The sequence below is a fragment of the Balaenoptera acutorostrata genome, chromosome 3 (assembly GCF_949987535.1).
Source record: "Balaenoptera acutorostrata chromosome 3, mBalAcu1.1, whole genome shotgun sequence".
NCBI lineage: Eukaryota > Metazoa > Chordata > Mammalia > Artiodactyla > Balaenopteridae > Balaenoptera > Balaenoptera acutorostrata.
In genome coordinates, this window is record NC_080066.1 from 97,284,810 (window position 1) to 97,309,785 (window position 24,976).

A 24,976-nucleotide genomic window follows, 5' to 3' on the forward strand; every position below is an offset into this window, starting at 1 on the left:
AGCTTTATTGACATCTATTTTAAATACCTGTGTTAGTTTCCTGTGGTTGCCACAACAAATGATCACAACAGAAATTTATCATCTCTTAGTTGTGGAGGCCTGAAGTCTGAAATCAAGGTGTCAGCAAGGCCATACTCTGCTTGGAGGCTCTAGGGAAGGTTGCTTCCTTGCTTCTTCCACTTTCTCAGGCTGTTGACATTCTTTGGCTTCTTTGCTTTGTGACCACATCCCTCCAGTCTCTGACTCTGTCTTCACATTGCCTTCTTCTCTCTCTGCGTGTGTCTCACATTTCCCTCTGCTTTTCTCTTAAAAGGACATTTGTTAATGAATATAGGGCCCACCTGGATAATCCAGGATGATCTTATCACAAGATCCTTAATTAATTATGTCTGCAAAGACCCTTTTCCCAAGTAAGATAAGTTTCATAGGTACCAGGGATTAGGATGTGGACATAACCTTTTTGGGGCTACCGTTCAACGATACCATACAATTCAGTGGGTTTTAGTATATTCACAGAATTGTGCATCCATCACCACTATCAATTTCACATCATTTTCCTTACCCCAGAGAAAAACACTTGCAGTCACTCCCCATTTTCTCCCAACCCCCCAGCCCTAGGTGATCACTAATCTACTTTATGACTGTGAATTTGCCTAGTCTGGACACTTCATATAAATGGAATCATACAATATGTGGCCTTTTCTGTTTGGCTTCTTACTTAGTATAATGTTTTCAAGGTTCATCCATGTTGTAGCATGTATCAGTACTTTACTCTTTTATAGTTGAATAATATTCTTTTGTGTGGGTTTACCACATTTTCTTTATCCATTCATCAGTCGATGGACATCTGAGTTGTTCCTACTTTTTGGCTGTTATATGTATCTTGGTGTGCATGTTTTTAGGCGGATGTATGTTTTCATTTCTCTTGGGCACATACCTAGGAGTAGAATTGCTGGGTCTCTGGTTACCTTTTGAGAAACTGCCAGACTTTTCCCAAACAGCTGCACCATTCACATTCCCACCAGCAGTGTGTGAGGGCTCCAGATTCTCCTGATTCTATTTTATTGTCTTCTTTTATTTGGTGCTGTTGTCAGTTCTGCCTTTTCTGATAACATTCTCACTAAGAAGAATATTTCCATTCCATTTCTGTTAGAGTCACAATTTGTTTCTCACATTAAAGAAATGAAAGGTGATTAGTTTTTACCTACCCTAACTGTAATATTTGCATTTACTTTTGGTTTCACCCTGCTTCCCAGAAACTTAGTACAAAGAAAAAAAAATTTATGCCTGTCTCCAAATCCATAACCATTTTAGCTCTCAAAACCCAAAAAACTCTCCCTCAGCTATAAGCTCAATGAAGGCAGGCACCTTATCTCTCACTTTTTCTTGTAAATTTTGTATGCAGCTTGTGGTGAGCTGTCCAATGTTAAATGAGAATGTGATTAGTGTCTCATGTGTAAAAGGATTTAATGTTTTATAGGCTGATGGTTTTTCTTAATTATGCACAGATTTCTGACATATTTGGTTATTGTTTTTAATGTGCAGATGAACAGGAGACTGAAGATGCAACAGAAGAATGTAAAGAATCTTAAGCAAAGACTTGCTGGGGTGTGCTTTTAAGAAAGCTGGTAAATTAAGTTAAATCACATTTTTTCCAAATTCTTTGAATTCAATGAATGCATTATAGAGACCATTCCTCAAATGATGATTTTAATGTTTGGATTCTCTCTTTCTGGATCACATTTCCTTGATATTTTTGAGACTCGTGGTATAATTGTTCAGTGTTTTTTTCTTCATTGAAATTCCTGGGAAAATTTTTTATTGCTAAATTTGCAACATCAGGGATACGTTATAGAAACCAACATTTTATGTATGTGTGCTACGTTAAAACTAGTTGAAATGCTATGATTGTTTCATATTTGATTTTATACTTTGCCAGTTTATTGTGATTTAGACAGATTTGATCACCATGAATTGTAGTTTTGCCCCTGCTTTCCCTTCTTTCCTCCTCTCTAATGCCTGTTAAGTAAGTACAACTTGCCGTGGAGAGAAACGAATTTTCTCAACAAAGCAATGTTAAGCTATCCTTGCTGTCTTATTAGTAATGGTACTTTTCATAAGCAGAAGTTTGACTGAATTATTACATATATTATATTTAGTTATTTTCTTTCAGAGTTTGCCTTTTACAGTGCAGCAAATAAAGATCAGCTACTTAAAAAAAAGTAACCTGTGGTACTATTTTAAGAGAGAGGGTTTGTTAGTTACAAGTGAGTAGCCTGGATTCATGAGAACATTTTATGTCAACACGCCATATGATGAATTGGCATTAGAACTAGAAGTCCAATTTATTTCTGATTCTAAAAAAAAAATGAGCTATTGTGCAGCATTTAACGAAATTTGGAATAATGTATATGTAGCATTATTATTTTTCGCTCGAATGTTTTCATCTACTGATATTGGATAATATTAGTGATTGCTTATGTCAAATTTGCTTGACTTTTTAAAGTGAAGACTTCTATAGCTACTGTTTTCAGAAGAATTGATAGGCAATTTCTTTTTCTAGCCTTCTTTTTCAGTTTATATTAAAACAGCAGTGGTTCTTGATGAAGTTAATGTGCTACAGTGTAATTTGTCTTGATGCTAAGAGTTTTGCTGTGGGTTGCCAGCAGAGGTTAAAAGTCATGATTTTGGACTCTCATAGGAGTGACGTGTGTGTTGTAGGGTTTGGGTCAGGACAACCAGAGGAGAGAGGTGATATGGATGGGGATTTGCAGTGGTGATAGAGAGGAGCCATTTTTGCCCATAAGCCTTTCAGAGGAGTGGGGCTTTCTAAACCCATGTGCTTCTGGTGTTTGACCTGTACGTGTATGTGTGTGAGAGAGAGAAAGAGAGAGGGAGAGGGAGGGAGAGAGGGAGAGCGGGAAAGAGGGAGAGAAGGGGAGAGGGAGATAGATGTTGGAGAGAGAGCTTATGCCTTTATAAACTGTTCCTGCAAATGGTATTTGGGGCAGAGTGAACCTTTATGTTACAAGAGTTTAAGAGAAGGAAAGGAAAACAGAATGATCTTAAGTAGTGAATTTTACCATTAAAAGAGGTGACACCATTCCATAGCATGTCAGCTGAAGGTACCTCTGATAAGAACTGGCAAGCTGAATTTGTATAATATATTCAACATGAAGGCTCCAGATAAAAAAAAAAAAAGAAAAGTTGCCCTGATAAGGAAAGAAAATGTTATTAAAAAATAAGTTTTTATTTTAAGGTTCCTTTTAGACCTGAGTGTTTACCCCAGAACAAGCTAGAGAAGAAAAGATATAACAGAGCAAGAGCTAATTCATTTCAGGAATGAATTTAGGATCTTAAAATTTGAGGTTTTTCTACTTATGACTCCTCAAGAAAATTACTGGCATCACCTTTATTGTCAATTCCCAGAGGACCTAAAGTTTATTGCCGTTCTATCCAACTCTTTGAAACGCATGACAATAAAATAGAAGGAAAAAGCTATACCCTGATGGCATAATTTTAATTTTTAACCAATCCTGTATTTTAGTACAACCTGATACGAAGGTCAGTCTTGGAGTCAATATGCAGCATGCCTGGGAAAAACCTCCTGTTCCCAGACACTTTTTTCTGTCCCATCTTGATATTTTGAGTTACTTTTGTTCTGTTACTTAAAAGTGAATTGGAATTCTCTCCCAAGACTTCACACGTTGAGCTGCTCTGAGAGTGAATGATGTCATGTTTCAAAGAATTATTTCTTTCAAATCAGTTTTCCAAATTTTATAACCATTACCAACACCTTCTAGTTCCTGACTCTTCACCTGGATACCATAAAATGATTTGGCAATTTATACTTATATATGACTATGCTACCCTAGATAGATGTTTCTAGAATGAGAGAGAAAGATCAACAAGGGAAAAAGAGTCTATCTCACTCAGTCCTTTTTGTTTTAATGGATCTCAAAGCGAGACCTTTAACCTACTCATAAATTTTTTTATTCTACCTGTTCTTATTAAAACTAAAAATTGGCCAGTATTCTACATTCATGGTTAGCCCACCTGAAACTCAAGTTCTGCTTATTGTAAGGCATTGGGCTTCTCTTCACAAAATAATTTGATTTTTTATATGTATATATATTTTTAGGATTTCTTCCAAATTCGACCTGTCTCTGTAGTCATCTGTTTTTGACCAAAGTCAAAGTCGTTCTCCAAAAAGTGTTACCTGTAGAGTTTGACCCAACTTTTCAAGGACAGTTCTTCCTCCATTAACGTTTCTAAAGCTTCTCCACAACGTGCAATGGTGTTGCCCACCCAGAGCCCTCATTCATGGCTCAGAAGATGTAGCTGTGAATTCTATGTGCTTCACTTCTGTTTTCCTTTTTCATTGTTTTTAGAAACAGAATTGGACTTTGAAAAGGATTCAATAAATGACATTTAGTGACATTGGTAAAATATGAACTTGTATCCTTTTGGGTCCCACATCTTGGGGGGGACATTTCTCATTGCTGTGTTTTTAATATGACAGGTTAATTTGTTGTTTTGTTCTTCTATTCCACAAATCCAGCAAATATGTCATCTAAGCAACTCAGTCTTCCTAAATCGTATAGGAAATATGAATGTTCCTGTTACTTACTGTGATTTCTTTTTGTATATACTCTATTGGTTTGAGGATGGAATTTACCCATACCTCATAACATAAAGCCAGAAAACAAATAAACATGGATACAGTAAGTATAAATATAAATTTCCATATGATTTATTGTTGTTCCTTGTACATAAGAAACAGTAATATACAACTTACACTGCTTTAGAATGTAAAATGGATAAAAATGTGTACAAAAAAAGCACATTCCTAGAAAAGTATTGGCAAATAGTAAAAACAGGGAGGAGGGTAACAAGCAAAAAACAAATCAACAAAACAAAAAGAAAAACAAACAATTCTTCAATTCAGTGTGCAAACATTTTATAAAAATAGAAATACTAACTCTACAGGCAGTATTTCCTGATAAATTATTTAAATAGCATATCTACACAATCTGAGATATCTATTCCAATGGCAATGAGAAAATAATTTATAAAAATAAAGCAATGGTATACAAGATGATAGAAAAACACAACTTTCAGAAAATGTATTTAACATTTCAATGCTATTTCCTTCTTGGGAATACTTTTCTGCGAAGAATTTTTATACTATGTACAACATTGACTTTTTTTTTTTTAGGTACTACAGTAGCTTTAAGTTTGTTAGACACTTAAACTCTTTTCTGCTTGATCCAAAAATTCTTTACTCAGTCACACAACAAATGAGGTAATATTTGTATACAAGTTTCACCTTTGTCATTTTTTTCTTTTGGAAAAAGGCAAAAATAATAAATGTAGATGCTTTTCATCTCCCTGGAAATAGGCACAAGGGATGGAGCAAAACAGTATTAAAGCCCTCCTGGCTTTCTTTGCAAACTAAAAACACTTGCAAATGGACAACCAAATAATTCCACTTGAAAAAATAAAGGAAAAAAGAAGAATCCCAAATCATTCAGTCTAAGCACAAAATGAAGAGCAGCTTGCCGGGCTGATTTCCTTGTGCCATTCCTATGAAAGTTTTGCTGATCAATCTCAACTACCAGCTCTCAAACACTTTCCATATGAAACCTAGATTCCAGGTAGAACAGAGTTAATAAATAATCTGTATTTACAATCTTACAGTCATGAAGACTTGTAGCAAAGATGATATGCTTATGCTTCTTCCTGTTCCATGAATAGTCTTTCAGACAGATCCTCCAGAATAAGTAAAAAATAAATATTTTACATTGTAAAATGTTTGTTTAAAAAAAAAAAAAAAAAACACCAAACTACAGTCCAAAAGAGAAAATTGGAAAACTCCATGATATTCAGGAAAAAAGAGAGAAAAGGAATGTCTTAGTTGATAATTTTGTGCCTTTCCAACCATAAAAATACAAGCACGGCTACCTTTCCCTTAGGAGGTAGCCCAGTGCTAACTGAGATGGTAGGTTTTCTTATTTCCCTGCTACATCTGCACAAGCTACGTCTGGAATACAACTGACAGTTTCAATATAACCAGGCAGTGGCAGCCAGCACTGCCTTGTGCTGCTTTAGTTCTGACTCCCTGTTCTGGTTGCTACAGGTGATGTGTAAGGGGTGGAAATCCGGGAGGAAGTCCACAAGCCAGTCTTTTCCTTCCTTCCCTGCTTCTATTTAAGTGCCTATTTACGTGGGTCAATCAGCTAACATGGGTCAGCATCATGAAATCCATCAACAGTCTTTCCCCTGAAAATGATTTAGTACCGAAAATGTAACAGTCCCTCCATGTTTTCTTCATACAATCGTCTCTTGGGTATGCGCCCTCCCCTTAGGGCTTCAGCCCCTCCCCCCCCATTCCCGAGGGAGTAGGTCAGGGCTGGTTTTATTTGTCAATTCTAGCGAGTCCTCCCTTCCCTCACACGCCTGAAAACGCTTTGGAGTCCACTGCTCAGAGCTGGCCTCACAACCGCCCTCTGCCCTGACAAAAGCAAAGTGGGACAGGCACCTTCCAACCGAAGCAAGTGGATGCTTTTGCTTTTTCAAAAGCCAACCAAAGTCATTGTTTATATCCTTGGAAGATTCTTCTCATTCAGAGGCTGAGTCTGATCTGGAAAACTGCATTTTCTTGAGGCAAGTCACATGCTCTAAGAGTCCACACTGATGCAAGCAGAGAGCAAAGGCAGGCAGGGAGGAGTGATCCTGGGGGTTTTCTTAAGCCCATGGTTCCAGAAGGTGCAATACCAGCAATGGTTATGATCAGTCTTTTCATCAACAGTTTGATGATTAGGAATCTGTTAAATAAATAGACAAACACGTAAGTACATAAACAAACTAATTCATCAAGGCATTGTCATCTTAATATCCCTTAATACATTAACAACCTAGGCATAGCTCTACTTTTATAATGTCAAAAGCATATTTTAAGATTGTCAGCTTATAAAATTACACGTTAGTGTGTTGGAACATGGTTGCTAGGAGATTGACACTGCATAACCTTCTAGAACCTATGCTGTGCTTTCTAAGTCTTTCAGTGTTAAAACTCTAGGGAGTTTTATTTTAAAACTTCAGACTCAAAGATCACACCATAATTTAAATATTAAGTAACAGCAACCATATTTTTTTACTGTGCTTCATCTTGTTGGCTCCAAGCCTTGGCCCAGTAAACGTTTATTAAGCACCTGTTTTGTAGGAGACCCAATGAGAGCTTAAGTAATCACTAAATGAAAAAGAATGGAGAAAAAGAGAGCAAAGGTTAGTAGTGAAAATTAATTTAACATGCCATTATGAAGGCAATACTCCTTTCCCTTCCTTTCCAAGAGGGAAAGGTTCTGAAAGACAACCTGGGCCATAATGGCATGAATAAAACTAAGTGGTGTGCAAGACATGGAAATGTAAAATTTTAAAAATTTTTAGGTATTATTGCTGGGGTCTGAACTGTACAGGAGCTTGTCTGCAGTTTACTTTGCGCTGGCTATGAAGAGGACAGAGATTGCTAAATTAAAATGGTTCACAAGGACTCAGGACTTCATAAGCCGCAGTTCATAGGCACTATTTCATTTTTTATCATATGCCTTCAACAGCAAAATATAAATAACCCTTTCTCTAAAATAGCCTTTAAATCAGCCTCTCCCATGATTGGCATTCTTGGTATTGGTCTGAACTAGGGATGTCAACTGTATATTCACTGTCATTTTGCTCCTACCTCTGCATTCATATTTCAGGTCAGAGAAGAACACCATTTCTTGAGAGAAGACGAACAACCCTAGCCTACCGCCAGCATAGGTTTTGTCATAGATGGGTCCTGAGTCGGCCATGATTTTCTTCCCTTCATACATCACCACTCTGCAGGAAAAAAGAAGTCGCGTTAGTGACACCCTTGCTTTTGGTCCTCTCCTCCTCGCCCGTCAGTGTGACTTAAGTGAAATTTAATCAGAGCAATCTTACCTAATGAAACCCGTCTTTGGCCTGTGGCTCAGACGCCATCTGTAGGCGGTGAAATCTTTCCAGCCTATGTGACGAGGGTCATGCCACAGCGTGCGTACCTGGAGGAAAAGGAAACGAAAAGGTTGAAACAGCCTCATTATGAGATTTATATTTCATTCCATGAGAAACGGTGTTTGAAAGGTACAGAGTTGACCTAAATTAGAGGGCTGCAATGTAGGATTTTTTTCCGAAGGCCTTTTTCATTAGATGTGTAGCCTTGAATGTACATATAAAGCAGAGAGAAGAGAAACTTTAATTTGTTTGTTAGAAGAGGCTAAAACTGCCTTTGGATTTGAAGTGGGCTCCCCTCTCAGACCCTAGGATGTTTTTTCAAAGCAGAACTTAACGCTGCAGTTGGTGATGCGGGGAACGTGATATCTAAGATTCCCTGTTGGGAGGCTTGGCCAAGGCACAGCGTCCCTTGTGCTGCTCTGGCACCTCTCCCCCTTCTGCAGGGTGTTGTTCTCACCTGGCCGGGGGTGTTTCCTGTGTGCCACAGGGCATTCCGCAGGTGCTCGCCAGGCCCCGTGGTGGAGTTCACGACCTTCACAGAAAGGCCGGAGTATCCCTGAGCCCTTGTGGGGTTGGTGTCCCAGTAGGACTGAGTGACTTGCTTCCACATCACAACGTAGAAGCGGCTGCTGGACTGATAGCCAAAGACAAATCCGGCATAATCATCATCCCTCTCGGTGTTGATGAAGAAGGTGCCACTGAAGTCCACAGCGTTAAACTCATCATAACCTGCAAGAGGAGGCCAGACCCAGGTTAAAACCTGCAGCCTTCAGGAGGTTCTCTGTTACATTCCTAGGTGTTTTTAGCACCCATGGGGACACACACAACTGCCAGCTTTTACATTTGCTTCTTTCCCCTCTATGCATTGGCCTTTCGTTAGAAGAACTCACTACTCACCTACAGCAAGTCCAGGATCACAGTTGACAGTCTGGACGAGTTCTTTACCCTGATGGCGTACAACCCAGTTAGGGTCATTTTGGGATGTCCCTTTGGGATCTAGGGGAATCATCTGGAATCGGCGGAAATCGGTCTCACTGATGTCAACGTTTTCGGGACAGATGTCATCGATGTCTGGCACGTTGTCCTGGTCAAAATCATCTTTGCAAGCATCACCTCGACCATCACCTGAGGCCAAAAAGGCAAGAGTTCAGTGAAATTCTGAAATAACCGTGACCGGTGCCAGAAATTCACTGTCTTGTCAAAGCTGACATTTGGTCTCTTCAGCCTTAAATGCATTCAGCTTTGTTTTTATTTCCTGAATCCAGACAGCCATGGTTTCAGTGACTCTCTTTAAAAGTGGCTCCAGTGACTCACCATCAGAATCCTTCTGGTCAGGATTGGGCACGAGCCTGCAGTTGTCCCTGTCATCAGGAATGCCGTCATTGTCATCGTCATGGTCACAGGCATCGCCCTTGCCGTCCTTGTCATGGTCGGCCTGGTTGGCGTTGGGCACATAGGGACAGTTGTCCAGGTTGTTCTGGTGGCCGTCTTCATCGATGTCCTGATTGTTGTCACAGGTATCTCCAATGCGGTCCGAGTCAGAGTCGAGCTGAAAGAGACAGAAACAGAGGGTCAACTGGAGTATGAATCATTGATGCTAAAGAGAACTTATGGAAGATTCTCTAGTGTTTGATTCGGTCAGTGACGTTTGAAGTCTATATGCCACTGCCAAAAGCTAGTCATATGAACAGATTTTAAATGTTTTTCTTCTTGACCCTGTTTTCATATGACAGTTTTAATAGGGATATTTGTTTTTTTTGTTGTTTAAATAGAAAACTGTCTAAATAAAATTAAATAGAAAGCATTATCTAATCCCCAAGGATGGAATGCCATGTTAACTGCTTATATTTTAATGATAAATGAAATTCTTTGGGTACAATTTGTTATTTTCCATTTAAGTTTTCAATTAGGAAATTGTTGACACGTCAGTGTCTACTCTAGGTCATCAAATCATGGCAACATGGCACTGCTTTTTATACATACTGGCTAATCCATATGGTGGGGTCAATTATTTTCTTCTTTTTTAGGTATTTGGTTTTATATCTCTAGTCCATAATGGTTGTCAACTGTTGGCTCAGGTAGCCAGAATTCTAAATTTTTTCAAAACTGTATTTCTCAGAGTACTTTTTTACATTATCCAGTGTATATGGGATGCCTAGGGATTATTTATACACAAGTTGAAATTTTTCTTGCCAGTATTTATGCTCTTTGCCATTAAGATTTTTACATGATTCATTAATTGTTATAAACTTTATTATTATCTGAAGAACCAAAAACTCATCCAGGGAGGTTAAACGGCATTGAGGTTTAATTTATAGTAAGATCCAAACTCAAAATAGATGACCCTCAATGCCATTTGATCAGGAAAGCTATCCCAGATCATTCATGCTTTCCCATTATGGCCCCAAAGAGATTCATCCTGTTGCTTTTTGTTTTATAGGAGTTCAAACGAACAAACATTAGGAGCTCAGCTGGACTTCTCATTTCTTGAATCTTTTAAAAATATTCCCATTTTTCAAAAGCTGGTTTCTATGTTTTCAGAACAATGCCTTAACTTTCACAGCTAGAAAATAATGATGAGCAATTACACAAGAAAAGAAACAAGAAAAGGAACTTGTTCTGGCTGATGTCTATTTGCAGCACTCCCTAGCAGTGCTACGGAGAATTATCTGCTTGCAATGCCAAACACTTGAAGAATGACAAAGAAACAGGGATTTCTCCAGTTTTGGGGAATTATTTTTAGTTTGAATTTCTTGCAGCCAGATTATATCATTAGCCATGAAAATGGTTGTGTATTGTGCTTAGGGATATTTTCTTCCATCTCTTAGTTTCAAATATGATTAATATTCCCATAGAGTCGTCAGTCACAGATTTCTGCTTTGTATGATTTATCTTAATGGTAGATCCCACTGAGCAAGTCACGTGGACCTTCTTGTAGAAGACAGGATTGACATTACAAGACTGTCACACTAAAGACCTATGAGACTCTGCAGGGAACTCATGTCAGGCAAACTGTTCACATGAAAATATTACAATTGGCTATGAGAGCACTGAGAGCCATGGTAATGGAAGTGTTTGAACTCTATTTAACTCCTCTATTTTTTAGAGGCCTAGGAAGGGATATTCTAACACTTTACTGAAAGATTCTGAAAGGAATCCACCAACCTGATCTGGATTGTGTTCCAGGGGGCAGTTGTCACACTGATCTCCAACCCCATCCATGTCAGTGTCTCTCTGGTCCACATTGTAGACATACTGGCAGTTGTCCCGTTCATTGAGGATACCTGCAGAGAACAGGGGACAGGTGAGAGCTGGAATCTCCAGCCTCAGCTGTTTCAACCAAATCGCACACTAACGGCCAGGGCTGCTCAAGGTTGAGAGCCAAGTGAGAGACACTCGGACCCGCTGGAGTCAGGGAGCGCCTTACCGTCCCCATCAATGTCTGCCGCGCAGGCGTCTCCTTCCCCGTTGTTGTCCGTGTCAGCCTGGTCTGGGTTGTGGTTGTAGGGGCAGTTGTCACAGCGGTCTCCCACGTCGTCTCTGTCATAGTCGTACTGGGCTGGGTTGTAATGGAACGGACAGTTGTCCTGCAAAGAGAAGAAGCGGAGCATTTTACAACATGGTCCATGAAGCCAGCCTCAAACCACATGTAGAATATTTATAAAACTGTGAAAATCTGCAACAATTATTTTCTATTTCGTGGATATACTAACTGAGTCCTCTGTAAAATGGTCACTGCAAAAGTTAAAAGCCAGGACATAATGAATGAAAAATGAATTCCTGTTGGTTACGAGTCAGTGAGATGTAAATAGAAACTCAACATCACTGCTCTCAGTGCGCTCAAAGAAAATCTTAATGTGACTTAGAGAAGACATTTGAAATCAATCTGGGGAGCAAAGTGTCGTTTGTTCACATATTGTAACCTCTTGCTCCAACTGGGGGGAGGAAAGGTTGTGGTGAAACACAAAACCCTCATTTAAAAATTCTCTTGGCAAGATCTATGTCCTCAAACTACTGAAACACAACAAATAACTTCTGATGATCCTAGATGTCAGTAATTTCATTGAATCTTAAGGTGTTACAGGCTGTTGCTGAATACAAAAGCTGAAAGAGGAGTGGAAAACGTTTTTTACCCTGTCATCTGGAATTTTATCATTGTCATCATCATCGTCACAGGCATCTCCGATCCCGTCCTTGTCATAGTCTTCCTGCCCTGAGTTGGGAAGGTTGGGGCAGTTATCCTGGAAAGAGAAGACACGTTACAGCTGCAGTTTGCATGCCTTTTGCTCAGCTCACGCACCAGAGAGTGCACCCAAACACTGTAGACAGAACTGAATGCTGCTCTGTGACAGCATGTATTTTTAATGGGAAGACAAAAAAAAACTTTTCTTGGGGGATATATATATATATACACACATACACACATATATATACACACACACATATATATGTATAAATAACATAATTTGTATAAACGCTCTAGACTTTGTACATGCTGGGAACACAGCCATGCTCTGCTGGTACTTGGTAGAGAAGTGAATATTTTTTTGGACAACATAATCGACTGTGGAACACAACTGCCCATAGGGCCTGCTGCCCCATTCATGTTCTTGGCACCAAGTGATGTAATATTAATAAGAATTAGGGGTGCTCTGCCTTTGGATGATGATTTAATCTTTCAGTTTCATTTTCAGACTTTTAAGCATTTAGAATTCCTCAGCCTGTTCCCTTGATAAGGGCTTTCTGGAGGTGGGCGAGGAAACGGGGGCTACCTTTTTGCAGTGGTAAGTTGCATTGGCCACGCACACCAGGTCTTCGTTGGGCCAGCCGTCCAGGTCTGTGTCTTCCCCACAGATGATGCCGTTGCCGGCGTAGCCGGGCTTGCACTCGCAGCGGTACATGGGGTCACTGTAGTGGCTCAGGTAGTTGCACTTGGCATTCTTGTTGCAGTCGTGTGTGCCGTCCGTGCAGGGGTTGCGGGGCTTGCACACCTGAGGGTACAACATCCTGACATTAAGGCAGAGCCTTCGAGAGTCCCCAGACACCGCAGAACCAAGAACCCAGATCCCCATCGTCTCTGAACAGACAGAGCTCCATGGGAAGAGTGTGGGTCCTCCCCATCCTCCCCTGGGGATGTCCAGGTTACAGGCTAACATGGCTCTATGTGCATTTTCCTTGAAATTGCTCAGCACCTAGGCACTTAGAAGTCCATCCACTCACAACTTGTTCCAGAGCAGCATTGTCAGATGTGATGGACCTGTTTTCCTTGCTGGAGGTACGGTGGATTTTCTAGTCCCGTTTCTAAGGGCTAGGTTGTCCACTCACCCCCTTCCCTGTTTTTTGTGAAGGGTATAAGATGACGTTCCCCCCTTTCGTGGCTCTTTCGGTCAAGGACACCCCTCCTTCACTCCCGTCTACTAGTCCCCTCTGCTCTACCTGTTTGTTGGTGGTGGCATGTTCCACGCCCCGGCCAAAGGGCTGCGAGCCAGTGAAGCGTGGCGGGCAGGGCAGGCAGTTGTAGCCGGGATCTGTGTTCTCACACCTGTGCTCTCCATTGTGGTTGAAGCAGGCATCAGGGACTTCTTTGCACTATGGAAGAAACAGCAGTTTGCTTCGTGTTTAGAGAACACTGCCAAAGGAAATGACTAGGACAGGTGAGCTGCTTTCCTAGGTCTGGTAACTCCCAGCTTCTCACCTCATCAACATCTTTGCACTGGATGCCATTTCCGCTGTAGCCCGGGGGACAAGCACCACACTTCCAGCTGCCATCAGGGTAGCTGGTACACTTGACGTCAGCAAAGCAGGGATTGGACAGGCACCCATCTGAGACAAGAGAGACAGGCAAATGGTGAGTCTCAGCTGCTGCCCAGTAACTGCCATTCTGGACACTTAAACCAGGGTGTAAAATATTGTAGGGTCTATACAACTGATAGCTTGTTGAGATTATGCTGTCCATCTGGCATTTTAGAGTAATCAAATCACTCGGGACCATTCAAAGCTGAACCCCTGTGAATGCTGACCATGGCATTCAGTGGTTTTGTCCTGGGCTGCATGGCTTACCAATGGGACAGTCCTGCTTGTTGCAGATCTGGTTTTCTGTCACATCACCAACGCAGTCCTTGCCTCCAAACTGGGGTGCGGGGTTGTTGCAGAGCCGGCTACGTTTCTGCACCCCTCCTCCACAGGTGACGGAACAGATGTCCCACGGTGACCAGGGTCCCCAGCCTCCATTGACTGTAAAAAAAAATGAACCACAGGCCAAAGTTAAGGCCGATTTTCAAACACCTTACCTTCACAGGAGACTCTCCTGAGTTTGTTCATGCTACCCTGACACATGGAAAGAATGTTCCGGAAGAGGGTGAGTCTGAAATTGTTCTTTCTGTTTTCCATTAAAAGAAGCTGCTGCGCTGTGCAGGACTGTGCTTCTATTTGTTTCTCTAGGAAGGAACCTTTCCCCGTCCATGACCCACCGAGCTGGAAGCTGCAGATGCCAGGCAGCCAGATGGGCAGAGCTGCTGCCAGGCGATGCATGCACTTACTGGGGCAGGCGTCTTTCTGGCAGGCTTTGGTCTCCCGAGCTTCGCCCTCACATGGCTTCCCATTCATCTGGGGGCTGGGAGAGTTGCAGAGCCGGATCCTTGTGATCACACCGTCTCCACATGTTACAGAACAAGACGACCACGGGGACCAGTGGCTCCAGCCGCCATCCTGTTTAACTAAAGGACAAACCAGATGGTTATACGGTGCTTCCCATGAGCCAAGCCCTGTGCTAGTGCCTTTAAATGCATTATCTAAACAAAATCTTCAAACTAGCCCTATGAAGAACTATTCTTACCCCCGATTTGCAGATGAGGAAAGAGCCTCAGAGAGGGTAAGTTGTGCTCAAGGGTGCACAGATAAGGGGGAGACTTGGGATTAGATCCAGGGGCTAGAACCTGTGCTCTTAACCTCTGTGTTATGGAGCTGCTGTTGGTGACGACAAGGACAGGTCAGTTCTCCACATCCCTAAGTGGCCAAAATACTTACATCTCTTGTCACACTCCTGAATGTGGCAGGTCCGTGTCTGCACGGAGGAGCCCTCGCATCTGTTGTTGAGGCTGTCGCAGGAGCGGCCGCGCTGCTGGATTCCGTTGCCACACGTCACAGAGCAAGAGGTCCACTCAGACCATGGGGACCAGCCATCGTCCGCAGAGTCGCTGGCTGCAGAGGACATGGGCGCATTTAGCGTGCAATCATTAAAACAAGCTATTCTTTAGACTGCTCTGCTCAGGACTTTCTTCTTCCCTTGCTAGAGGGTGACAAGCAATGTAGTTGTTAGGGCGGCGGCCAGGGGGTTTATGCCAGGTCATTCTGTGCACAGCCTCGGAGCGGTTGCATGCTTTGCCTGGGCTGGTACAGCTGCGCCTTTTCCCAGCGTGGGTTCCTATTCATCGCTCCCTCTCTCCTCCTGTCTGCATTTCAAATGAGTTTCCCTTTTCTGACTTAAGATATTTCGGTAGGCAGCTCCAGTCCCAGGCTTCCAAAAATACTTGAGTTTTAGGCAACTTATAGGAGTCACTTCTGCCTTTCAGGGGAGCCAGAGACCATGTGTTTGGCAGATGAACTTGAAGGCAGCGGAGCCGCTGTTGGCTGCGACTCCAGCTCGGTCATGAGGTTAGTCAGTGTGTTGCTTCTCTCACCCTAGCACTTGGGACCTTTTCTGCACATATTTTCACAAGAGGAAAGTGCGTTTGTTTATCATCTGCCCAGGCACGATGACTACAGTCACGTCTAGCCGTATCTGACACGAGACAGAGAACTTGTTTTCTCTTGCCATCGGCTGGAAGCTTTCCTAGCAATCCCTGATTCAAGTTCAGAGCTCCGCCAGTCCCCCGCTGGCTTTGTTCCCTTTAACCCACACCTGAAGTGAATGCTGAACAGAAAGTGATATACAAATGATTATGACAGTGCTAGCATCACTAACATCGCTGGAGGGGACTGGTGATCCTGAGTTGTGATCAGTGTGTGTAGGTGCAGGGGGTGTGGGAGGTGTGGGTGTGAAGGGTGAGTGCTACTTACTCGTCTTATTTATCTTAGTAGTGATGAATCATTTTTATGACTTGTACCTACTATATTGTCTCAGCAAAGTGATTAATTCATACTGTCAACAAAAGCCAGGGATTGGATACCATGAAACAATACAGTGCCCTATTTCTTTTATGGCCCTGACACTCAAACTGCTGTTTTGTCTTAGGTCTCTTATGTCTGTATACAAAATGGGTAGAACTTTCAGGCCCAATTAAGTCCAATGCTCACACCAAAGCCATCCATTGCTCTGGTGAGCGGAGTTTTCTTGACTCTAGGCCATAAGGTCAAATTCTAAAAGCAGTCAACTTAGAGCTATCACCGCTACCGATTCCTCCCTTCTTTCCTCAAAGCATAGAATCATTTGCAATAAGCTCTACCAAGATTATTGCCTGTACTATGATCCAGGGGGGTCATCAAGTTTAGTCATAATGGCACTTTTGGCTCTCTGCAGCAGACAAGCCATCCGCTAACCAGATGTCGCAGCAAGAACCTGAATGAAAAACATCTGATGGAGATGGGGGTGGGGCTCAAGCACTATGTACAGTTGATCCAGTCGCTGAAGCATGATTATGCAGTTTTAAGAACTTACGCCAACACCGCGGGCAGCATTCTCCATCAGGAACTGTGGCATTGGAGCAGGGCATGATCGGGCAGGACACTTTTTTGCAGATGGTAACCGAGTTCTGCAGGGCAAGAGTGAGGGAGACATGGTTTACAAGGCATATTGCAAGCCGAAGTTTACATATTGAAACGTTTCCATTACAGGTTGAAACGTGGTCAGGGCTGTAAGTGCTCTAGTGGAATGATTTTAATAGAAGATCTGCCTCTGTCATGCTGGCAACCACCAGTACTGTAGAGGCAGTTCTGGTGCTGGTTACTTGTCACTCCACCCCTTGGAGAGAGCTTTCCTAGTTGCCACTTAGTCACTTTCTCACGCACAGGACAGCGTGAAGAATTTCTCCAGCGGGAACCACTGAACGTCCTGGGTCAGATCTATTACTCTGCATCTAAAAATCAACCTCATGAAACTCAGCCAGGACTTTAAAAGTTTTAAATTATATCTTTATGGGGAAAAGAAGATCAATGAGCATCGTTATTTTCTCATGTATAGATCTGGCTTTATATTATATTGGACAAGAATGGGAATTTAGTAAATTTGACTCCCAAATCCAGCAATCCGTGATTTGTATTTCAGCTTGAGTTTGCCCAATGAGTCAGGTAAACCCCCTTCACTCCCCTGCCCCTGGCATTGCAGGGTGGGCGGGGGGAGCCAGGAGGACATACACACTGCAGGCAGTGCCATCTGAGCTAAGTGGACAGTTCTGTCCTCACGCGTTGGGCTAAGTGATTTGAACAGCAATCAGTACTGTATTAAAAGAATCTCCATGTCATAGCTGAATACTAACTAGGGTCGGGGGGAAGAAAGTTCAACTAGGTTTTACTTAACCTGACATTCAACACTTAGCCCTTGAACTAAAGCAGGTAAGTTACTGAGATGTTTAAGTAGATATGTTCTTTTAGGTACTTAGCCTGGGGTATCATTAAGACTTCGAAAAACTCTTGGGCATTTAAAGATTTTATAGACGTCATAACTGCATCTTAAGAAAAAGACACCACTTGGGTTATCAGGTCATAGAACATAAAAAGGGCCTGTGTGAGGGGCTTCCCTGGTGGCGCAGTGGTTGAGAATCTGCCTGCCAATGCAGGGGACACGGGTTCGAGCCCTGGTCTGGGAAGATCCCACATGCCGCGGAGCAGCTGGGCCCGTGAGCCAGAATTACTGAGCCTGTGCGTCTGGAACCTGTGCTCCGCAACAAGAGAGGCCGCGATAGTGAGAGGCCTGCGCACCGCGATTAAGAGTGGCCCCCTCTTGCCACAGCTAGAGAAAGCCCTCGCACAGAAACAAAGACCCAACACAGCCATAAATAAATAAATACAAAAAAAAAAAAAAAAAAAGGGCCTATGTGGCTATCTGGACCTTTCCCCAGAGACTGTGGCTTCAGATGCACCATGAATTCGCATTTCAGTCTCCCGAGCCCCTTACCTGGCAGCGACACTCAGTGCAGCTGTCCACCGTCCACTCCTCGTTATTCCTGTACTGGACTCCATTGTGGTAGCAGAGCGGGGGCCTCCTCAGCTCATTGACCAGCTCTTTGTTCTCTTCAGTCTAAAAGGGGGAGAAAGGTCATTAGCGCCCAGCCTCACTTTCAGTCACTCAGCATCATCGGCGGTGCACGTCCGAGGGCTCGTGCTAGCGGGCGGGGGGCGGAGGCCACTGACCACTTTGCGGATGCTGTCCTGCAGCGTGGTCACGATGGTGCGCAGGCCCCTGAGCTCCAGGACCATGCTGGACAGCTCGTCACAGGAGATGCCGCAGATGGCTTGCAGATCCTTTGTCTTGTGGCCAATGTAGTTGGTGCGGATGGCAGGGCTGGAACCGTTCACCACATTGTTGTCAAGGGTGAGAAGGACACTGGTAGCTGCCAAGGAACAGAGGAACACGATGGGGAAAGTTATAGAGGATCTTCAAGTAGAAGATCTTACCTGTCAGTCCCCAGGGTTCCTAGCCGTAAAAGACATTTCATTTTGGGTGAGGGATGCAGGAGGATGGGATGCGTGTGTGTGCTGTTGGAGGTCACCTTTATATACCTCTTAACTATGTTACCCGGGGTAATTTATGCACAACCACCATTGCATACGTTTCTCAACTCGTTTTGGGTGGAATTGCCCCAGTTTCCCTGTACGCCCTAAAAATAGAAGGATACTTACAGCTGGAGCAGCCTTTGTTCCTGAGGATGTCTTCTGGTGTGGTTCCAAAGACAAATCTCACATTCTGCAGCACGCCCTGTGGGCAGAGGACACACATTATTTGTAGACGCTTGGTGGGGGGCAGGGGTCAGTGGGTGGGGGGGACTGTTTATGCTAGGAAAAGCACACAATCGATGTTGTAGAAGTTTCAAAGAACTCCCTTTTAAGATCACCATGTCAAAATAACACACCAACATTAACTGCCAAACAACTTCAAAAATCTTAACTGTATCTTGTGCCAAGTCTTCAGTGTTTTACAAAGAATTCAGTTATCAGCCTACTTGGAGACACAGGAAATGGAATCTGATACTGAGACCGGAGGATATAATGACACTCTCCAGTGTCAGAGAGTTAAATGTGGGAGTTTCAAAGCCACAGATACAAAGATCTAGACGTTTAAGCATGGAAGAAGCTGCAGCAGCAAATAGCCACTATTTTAATCTTTTCTTTGAGACCGGTTACATCCCCCTGAGGAATCAAATAGCAAAGTGGTATTTATTCTGCTCATAAAAGTATCCACTTCAAGCAATATTGTAATTGGTGGCACACATTTGAAATAAGTTATTTCCTTGAGAAGAGCATAAGGAATATTTAAGGTTTTGAACAGGCTGTTACAGGAAAACCATTTCTTGTTTCCTTTAGTGGTTTTCAAAGTCTGGTCCCCAGAACACCAGTGCCAACCTCACCCTGGAACTGGTTAGAAATGCAAATTATCAGGCCCCATCCCAGACCTATTGAATCTGAAACTCCGGGGGTGGGGTGCAGCAGTACGCATTGTAACAAGCCCTCCGGGTGAGTCTGATGCTCCCTAAAGTGTGAGAACCGCTGCTTTAATGCACAGGCAGTATTTCCTGTTCTAGAACCCCTGCCTCTCCTGTTATTGCCCTCCTGGCAGATCAGCTGCCTATCAGTCGACCCCCACGGACCAGGAATTGAAGAGGCCTCACCTGGAAATTGTCATTGACACCTCCTTTGGCGATGCGGAGTCTGGCAATGCTGGCCAGGTCCCTGGTGAAGATGCTTTGGATGGGAACGTCCAGCTCAGCATTCTCCATCTTCTCACAGTCGATGTACAGCTGGGCCCTGTCCTCCTGCACAAACAGGGTGATGCTCTTCCACTGGCCGGTTGCCAGGAGTGCTTCTTCCACCGACACCACATGCTGCTTCCCCTGCACGGTCAGGCTCAGGTCCAGGGTGCCCGCCTTGCCATTGGAGACCACGCTGAAGACCTGGCCGGAGTGGTCTTTCCGCTCCACGGCCAGCAGCGTGCCCCGGGTCTTCTTCATTTGCCTCAGGGAGGCCAGGAGGAGGAAACCTTTCTCGGCCCGCACAGCATCCACTAGGTCTTGGAACTTGTCGTCAGGCACAGGGGGGATCAGGTTGGCATCCTCGATGCGGAAAGCTGGGCTGGAAGGGTCGGGACCCTTCACCAGTCGGCGCCCAGAACCCTTGCGGGCAGCCCCCGTGAGTTCAAAGATGTCGAACACGCTGTTGTCTCCCCCAGACTCTATTAGACAAGAGCAGGACACACGGTGAGCTCTCTGGGCTGGGCCTGGGGTGGGGCTCAGCTCTGGGGTGTGGGGCAGAGGGACAGGGTGAAAGCTCCTGACGGCCACCGAAAGAGCTGAATAAACACCAGGGTCACAGGGAACCTGCATCCCGACGTTCGGTCAGGGCTCGGGAGAAGCAGCTGGGAGAGGAGTGCATGGGAGGGAGGCACACCTGGGGTAACCCGACCTCCTCCTCTTCCCTCCCCCCTCAAAAGGTATTATACAGACTCACCTGGAATGCGGTTGGAGCCGCACACATGCCACAGGAACAGGACACTGAGTGCCCAGGCCAGCCCCATGGTGGAGCTGTTTGTGCCCAGCAGGGAGCCTGCAGCAAGAAGCACAGAGCCCAGGGTCAGAGGCAGCCACGCAGGGCGGGTGGGCAAAACCTGGCTGGGCTTGGGGCCGGGTCCCTGGGGATCCCCCTTGGGCTCCACGTTTGCACGAATGAGGGGCAACAGTATTTACTTTGGAGAAGGCAGCAGGCAGAAAACGAGAGAGTTGAGGGGAGGAGATTGTGGGGCAAGACCAACAATCGGGGGGCGGGGTGCTTTTCTTAAGACGTTGAGGGTAAACAGCAGCATCAGGAGATACAGTTTGGGGGCCCAGGGAGGGCACGGGGGCAGTCTAAACTCTTTTCTAGAGGACTGATAGAAAGGTTTCGGGAAGAAGAGGTGAAGAAAATCTTGGGGTGTCCTGGCGAGTTGGTTTGTGAACCCCAGGGCTGGAGAGGATGGCTCTGGAGCCCTTCCACGAGAAGAGTCCCCCGGCGGCTGGGAGGGACAGGATGGGGAAAGCGGAAAGTATGAGATCCGGGGTCCCTGAGGCGCTGAAGCCTGGGAGCTCCAGGTGGATGGCCAGGGCAGCACTGGTCCTCGGCGGCCGCCCAGGGACTCCTTACCTGTGTGGACACGGGTGCAGTGGCCGGGACCGGCGACGAAGGCGCAGCGACGGGACCGAGCGCTGGAGAAGCGCGGGCAGGGCGGTACGCCCGGAGGCCGAGGGATCGGAGGTTGCGCGGGGAGAGCTCGTCTGGGTGGGCACTCGACTGCCGGCCCGAGTGCAGTGGCTGGCGAGGCGGAGGAGCCGCTAGCTTTTAAAGAGGCGCTCACATTCCTGGGGTTTCCTCTGGCCAATGGGAGGCCGCCGGGCAGGAAGCGGGAGGGGGGGCCAGTCTGGGTTCCTCTCTCCGCCCCCCGCTGCCTGGCGCACAACTTTCCAGCTAGAAGGGGAGGGGGGGCGGCGGGGTCGGGCCGAGGAGCACTGGAACTTCTCAGAAAATTAGGTGCCCGCCCACGCGGCCTTGGCGCTCATGGGCTCAGCACTTTGGCTCTGGCGCCGCGCGGCCCCATGCGCTCTGGGCGCATCCCGAGCCGACGGGGCTCTGGACACCCACCCAAGACCCTTAGGGGGGCTTTCAGGCAAACCCGTTCCCTTGAATGCCTGCACGACGGCTGAAGGGTGGACACGAGCCCGTTTGTACGGGAAAAAATGAGCCCGACGGGGTAAATAGGACCATGAGGAAATCAGTTGTTGAAGGAGTTCCCTCTTGGGTACTTGTTGACCCTCGTCCATCCATCCAGGTGGGGTGGGGACCGTGGGACCCACTTCGCGCCGCGCTCCTGCCCTCGCCCCACGCCTGTCCTCCGCCTGACCCCGCCCCGCGAGGGACGTGAGTAAGGTGTCGCGCCGGCCAGCAGGGCGGCTACGGGGCTCGGCTTCCCACGGCGCGTCAGGGCATCCTTTCTGCAGCTGCCGGCCCCGGAGTCCCCCGGGCAAGTCCGTTCTCCCAATTGCTGCGGCGCTTCCACGGCTGGCCGCTTGGGGGCGATATGCGAATTCTGATCAAGGGGACGCGAGCAGACGGCTTCTTTCTAGTCAGGAATGTTAAGCAAACTTACTCTTATCCACTTCCCTCAAGCCAACATTGAAATTGTGTCTTGAAAAACAGTTTTTGTGCCCACTCGTGCTTCTTAACGTGACTCCTGGTTGGAGGATTTGCAGCACCATCTGGCTCCAGGGTCTCAAACTATTTACAGAACAGACCCGTAGAGTAATAAATTACCCTCTGCCTATCATTTTATTTCCTTTTCTTTTTTTTTTCTTTTTCTCCCTAAACATTCTTTCCATTTTTCGGCTCCCGAAACCGAGGTGTGGGTTACATTTCTGTGGGTGCACCAATTGCCATGAGTGCTGCTGCTTAGTATGTCTGTCATTGGAAGTCTTGGTGTCCAAGCCACTGTCCCAAGCCAGCATGACTCCAGCTGCCTGGAATTCCATTCATCACCTCGGGCTGGGACGCCAGCAGCTACACTTCCCCTGCTGTGATCCCGCACCATCAGACTGGCCCTGGGACCCAGGGAGCAGGTAGTAGCTTTACCAAATAAGGATCTAAGCCGCGGGCCAGGGAAAGCCCCGGGGTTCACTTCCCTCCTTAGCATTTACATCTGGCCGGACTCCTGACTGCTGGAAACACCCACAAGTTTACATTCATCCAACAGCAATTTCACTTTTCTCGTGTGACAAGGGGCATGTGGGTGACAGAGTGTGTTCTAGTTACTCAATACTCAGCAAGCACCCCCTAGAAGATAAGTATGTTCCTGAGGCAGTTGTCTGTTTGTTGCTTAAGTAATAACTGAGCCTGACAGATTTCACAGGCTGGAAGACAGAAATAAAAGTCTCTGTTGGATGATTAGTCAAATCAGATTCCTGTCGTGAAAGTCATAGGTAATGATTCATCCAAACAGATCTGAAGATTCCAGAGTCAGCAGCCATACACAGGTGACTTTTTTTTTTTTTTTTTTTCGCTTGCTATTAATAATACCCTAATAAACTTAGGGACGGTTTTCAGAGGATGGCCAACTGATGGCTCCCTGCTCCTCTGGCTCATTTGCTAATTTTATACAGATGAGCGGAGGGCTCGAGGGCCACAAGTGGTCCACAAAAGCAGGATACATCTCTCCTTTTATAAAAAGATCATCTCCTTGAGGCTTAGCCGCAAGGACAGAGCAGAAGCTCACTGGAATGCCCCTTCAGGCTAGCCACTTCCAGGACTGAGGGACTGTAGGAATCCCTCTGGAGTTTTCTTGGAACTTGGCTTCTTTCAACAAAACAAGGAGAAGAAATCTATAACCTTTTATATGCCTTACAAATGGGAAGGTGACCTGTACGGTGGCAGGGAAGAGCTTTCATGTCAGAGAGAGTTGACAGAGGTATAGGAGTTACTTGTCTCAAACACAAAGGCCTTGCCCAAGCCATGGTACTCCAGTTTTTCTGGTGGAAAGGAAGGATCACAGTGGGAAGGGTGTCTGGGTCGCTGATAGGAACTCACCCACATTCCTGCTGGTCATCATGTGCTGAAAATATTCCCCAGAAACCTAAAGAATTTTGGGATGCTTTAGGAGAGAAGCAGGATGGGAAAAGGGGAAAGAAAACCTATACCTTTAACGCGGGGGATATTGTCCCTCTTGTGTGTGTGTATCCTTGACCAGCAAGTGCTGGGATTTCAGGCCAATAATCTGACATGGATCCAAAGGATGGCCTTCCAGGGAGAGGGTCTGGTTCTCTCTTTGCTAAGTTGCCATCCTTGAGGATTAAGTATTTAAAATAAAATTGTAAGGTATATGGCATTTTGCTATAGGATTTCCTTTTTCCAGATTCCCCCTAACTGCATGTGGGATTAACCTAAAAACATTGTCAGTACATAGGAAGAAAGGACAGTCAGTAATAGCTAGTTTAAAAATTGCATGTGATTAAGGAGAGCAAGATAATTGAGAAAAAAAATTTTGTTTATCTAGCAAAGAGAAGTAAGGTGGGCTTGTATTTTGTGTAGGAATTTTAAAAAAATGCTGGAAATGTTCAGCATTTTTCTTAGTAATTTCCTAGAAGTGAACAGCAACAAAGTATTGTTGTATTCTACAATAGACCAAAATCACATCATCTCTAAAATGAAGACAGCAGAAATTCATTCCCTCTGAATATTTTTCCTAGATCATGGTTCAAAGTTGTTTTACTTCAGCTGCCCCGATGGTTAGAGCCAGAGGGAAGTTACCAACAGATTTTTCTTATCCTTCAATCAAACACCAACTCAAGCTCCCCCCTCCTTCACGAGATGTTCTCCAGCGGCTTTAAGTTGTCTTGTTTCTTCTTTCTGTGGTATTTGGAAATATGCATTCTCTCTACCACATTACTCATCACCCTCCCTTCTTTATTATTTAGTTTTTCAAAATCACTTTTATTTTCTTATGTGTAAGGACTAGAATGTACATATCCAAAGGTTTGGGCTTGGGAAGAGCTCTAATATTTGAATTTCCAAATTCCTTTATACTCAAGTCAATTTATGGCCCAGAAGGACTGAGCACTCACTAGCTACCTGACTCTCCAGCATTTCCTGCAGTTATTCCTGAGCTCCTGGGGTGATGGACCCCTGAACGTTGTACCCTTCCCCCACAGAATTGAAGCAATACCCTTGGAGAATCCATCTCAGTGGGAAAGGGGTAGGACTATTGCTTTAAGGGTAA

General features: G+C 44.8%; 2 protein-coding genes across 5 annotated transcripts in view; one reads left to right on the forward strand and one right to left on the reverse strand.

The window, feature by feature from the left end:
• Nucleotides 1–4,932, forward strand: part of FSIP1 (fibrous sheath interacting protein 1) — a 214,419-nt gene extending 209,487 nt beyond the window's left edge. For all 4 annotated transcript variants that reach the window (XM_057544286.1, XM_057544285.1, XM_057544288.1 and 1 more), the window contains one exon: nucleotides 1,546–4,932. In XM_057544286.1, the coding sequence (XP_057400269.1) occupies nucleotides 1,546–1,592 (47 nt within the window). In that variant the 3' untranslated portion in view covers nucleotides 1,593–4,932. The remainder of the gene's footprint in view (nucleotides 1–1,545) is intronic.
• Nucleotides 4,730–21,538, reverse strand: THBS1 (thrombospondin 1). Its single transcript, XM_057544284.1, has 22 exons — nucleotides 21,358–21,538; nucleotides 20,689–20,784; nucleotides 19,854–20,413; nucleotides 18,868–18,943; nucleotides 18,379–18,578; nucleotides 18,143–18,265; nucleotides 16,688–16,781; nucleotides 15,058–15,231; nucleotides 14,571–14,747; nucleotides 14,092–14,265; nucleotides 13,727–13,854; nucleotides 13,468–13,620; nucleotides 12,804–13,022; nucleotides 12,165–12,272; nucleotides 11,459–11,618; nucleotides 11,197–11,315; nucleotides 9,346–9,580; nucleotides 8,929–9,156; nucleotides 8,489–8,760; nucleotides 7,981–8,078; nucleotides 7,739–7,878; nucleotides 4,730–6,827 (listed from the first exon to the last, which is right to left on the reverse strand). The coding sequence occupies exons 2-22, from the start codon at nucleotides 20,753–20,755 to the stop codon at nucleotides 6,820–6,822; spliced, it is 3,513 nt and encodes a 1,170-aa protein (XP_057400267.1). The 5' UTR covers nucleotides 20,756–20,784; nucleotides 21,358–21,538; the 3' UTR covers nucleotides 4,730–6,819.
• Nucleotides 21,539–24,976: the final 3,438 nt, after the last annotated feature.

Coding starts and splice junctions, on each gene's coding strand:
- THBS1 (XM_057544284.1), bottom strand. CDS start 20,755: ATGGGGCTGGCCTGGGCACTCAGTGTCCTGTTCCTGTGGCATGTGTGC. Junction 18,944..19,853: donor GTGTCAATGACAATTTCCAG/GTGAGGCCTCTT, acceptor CTCTGCCCACAG/GGCGTGCTGCAGAATGTGAG. Junction 18,266..18,378: donor AGGACAGCATCCGCAAAGTG/GTCAGTGGCCTC, acceptor TCCCCCTTTTAG/ACTGAAGAGAACAAAGAGCT.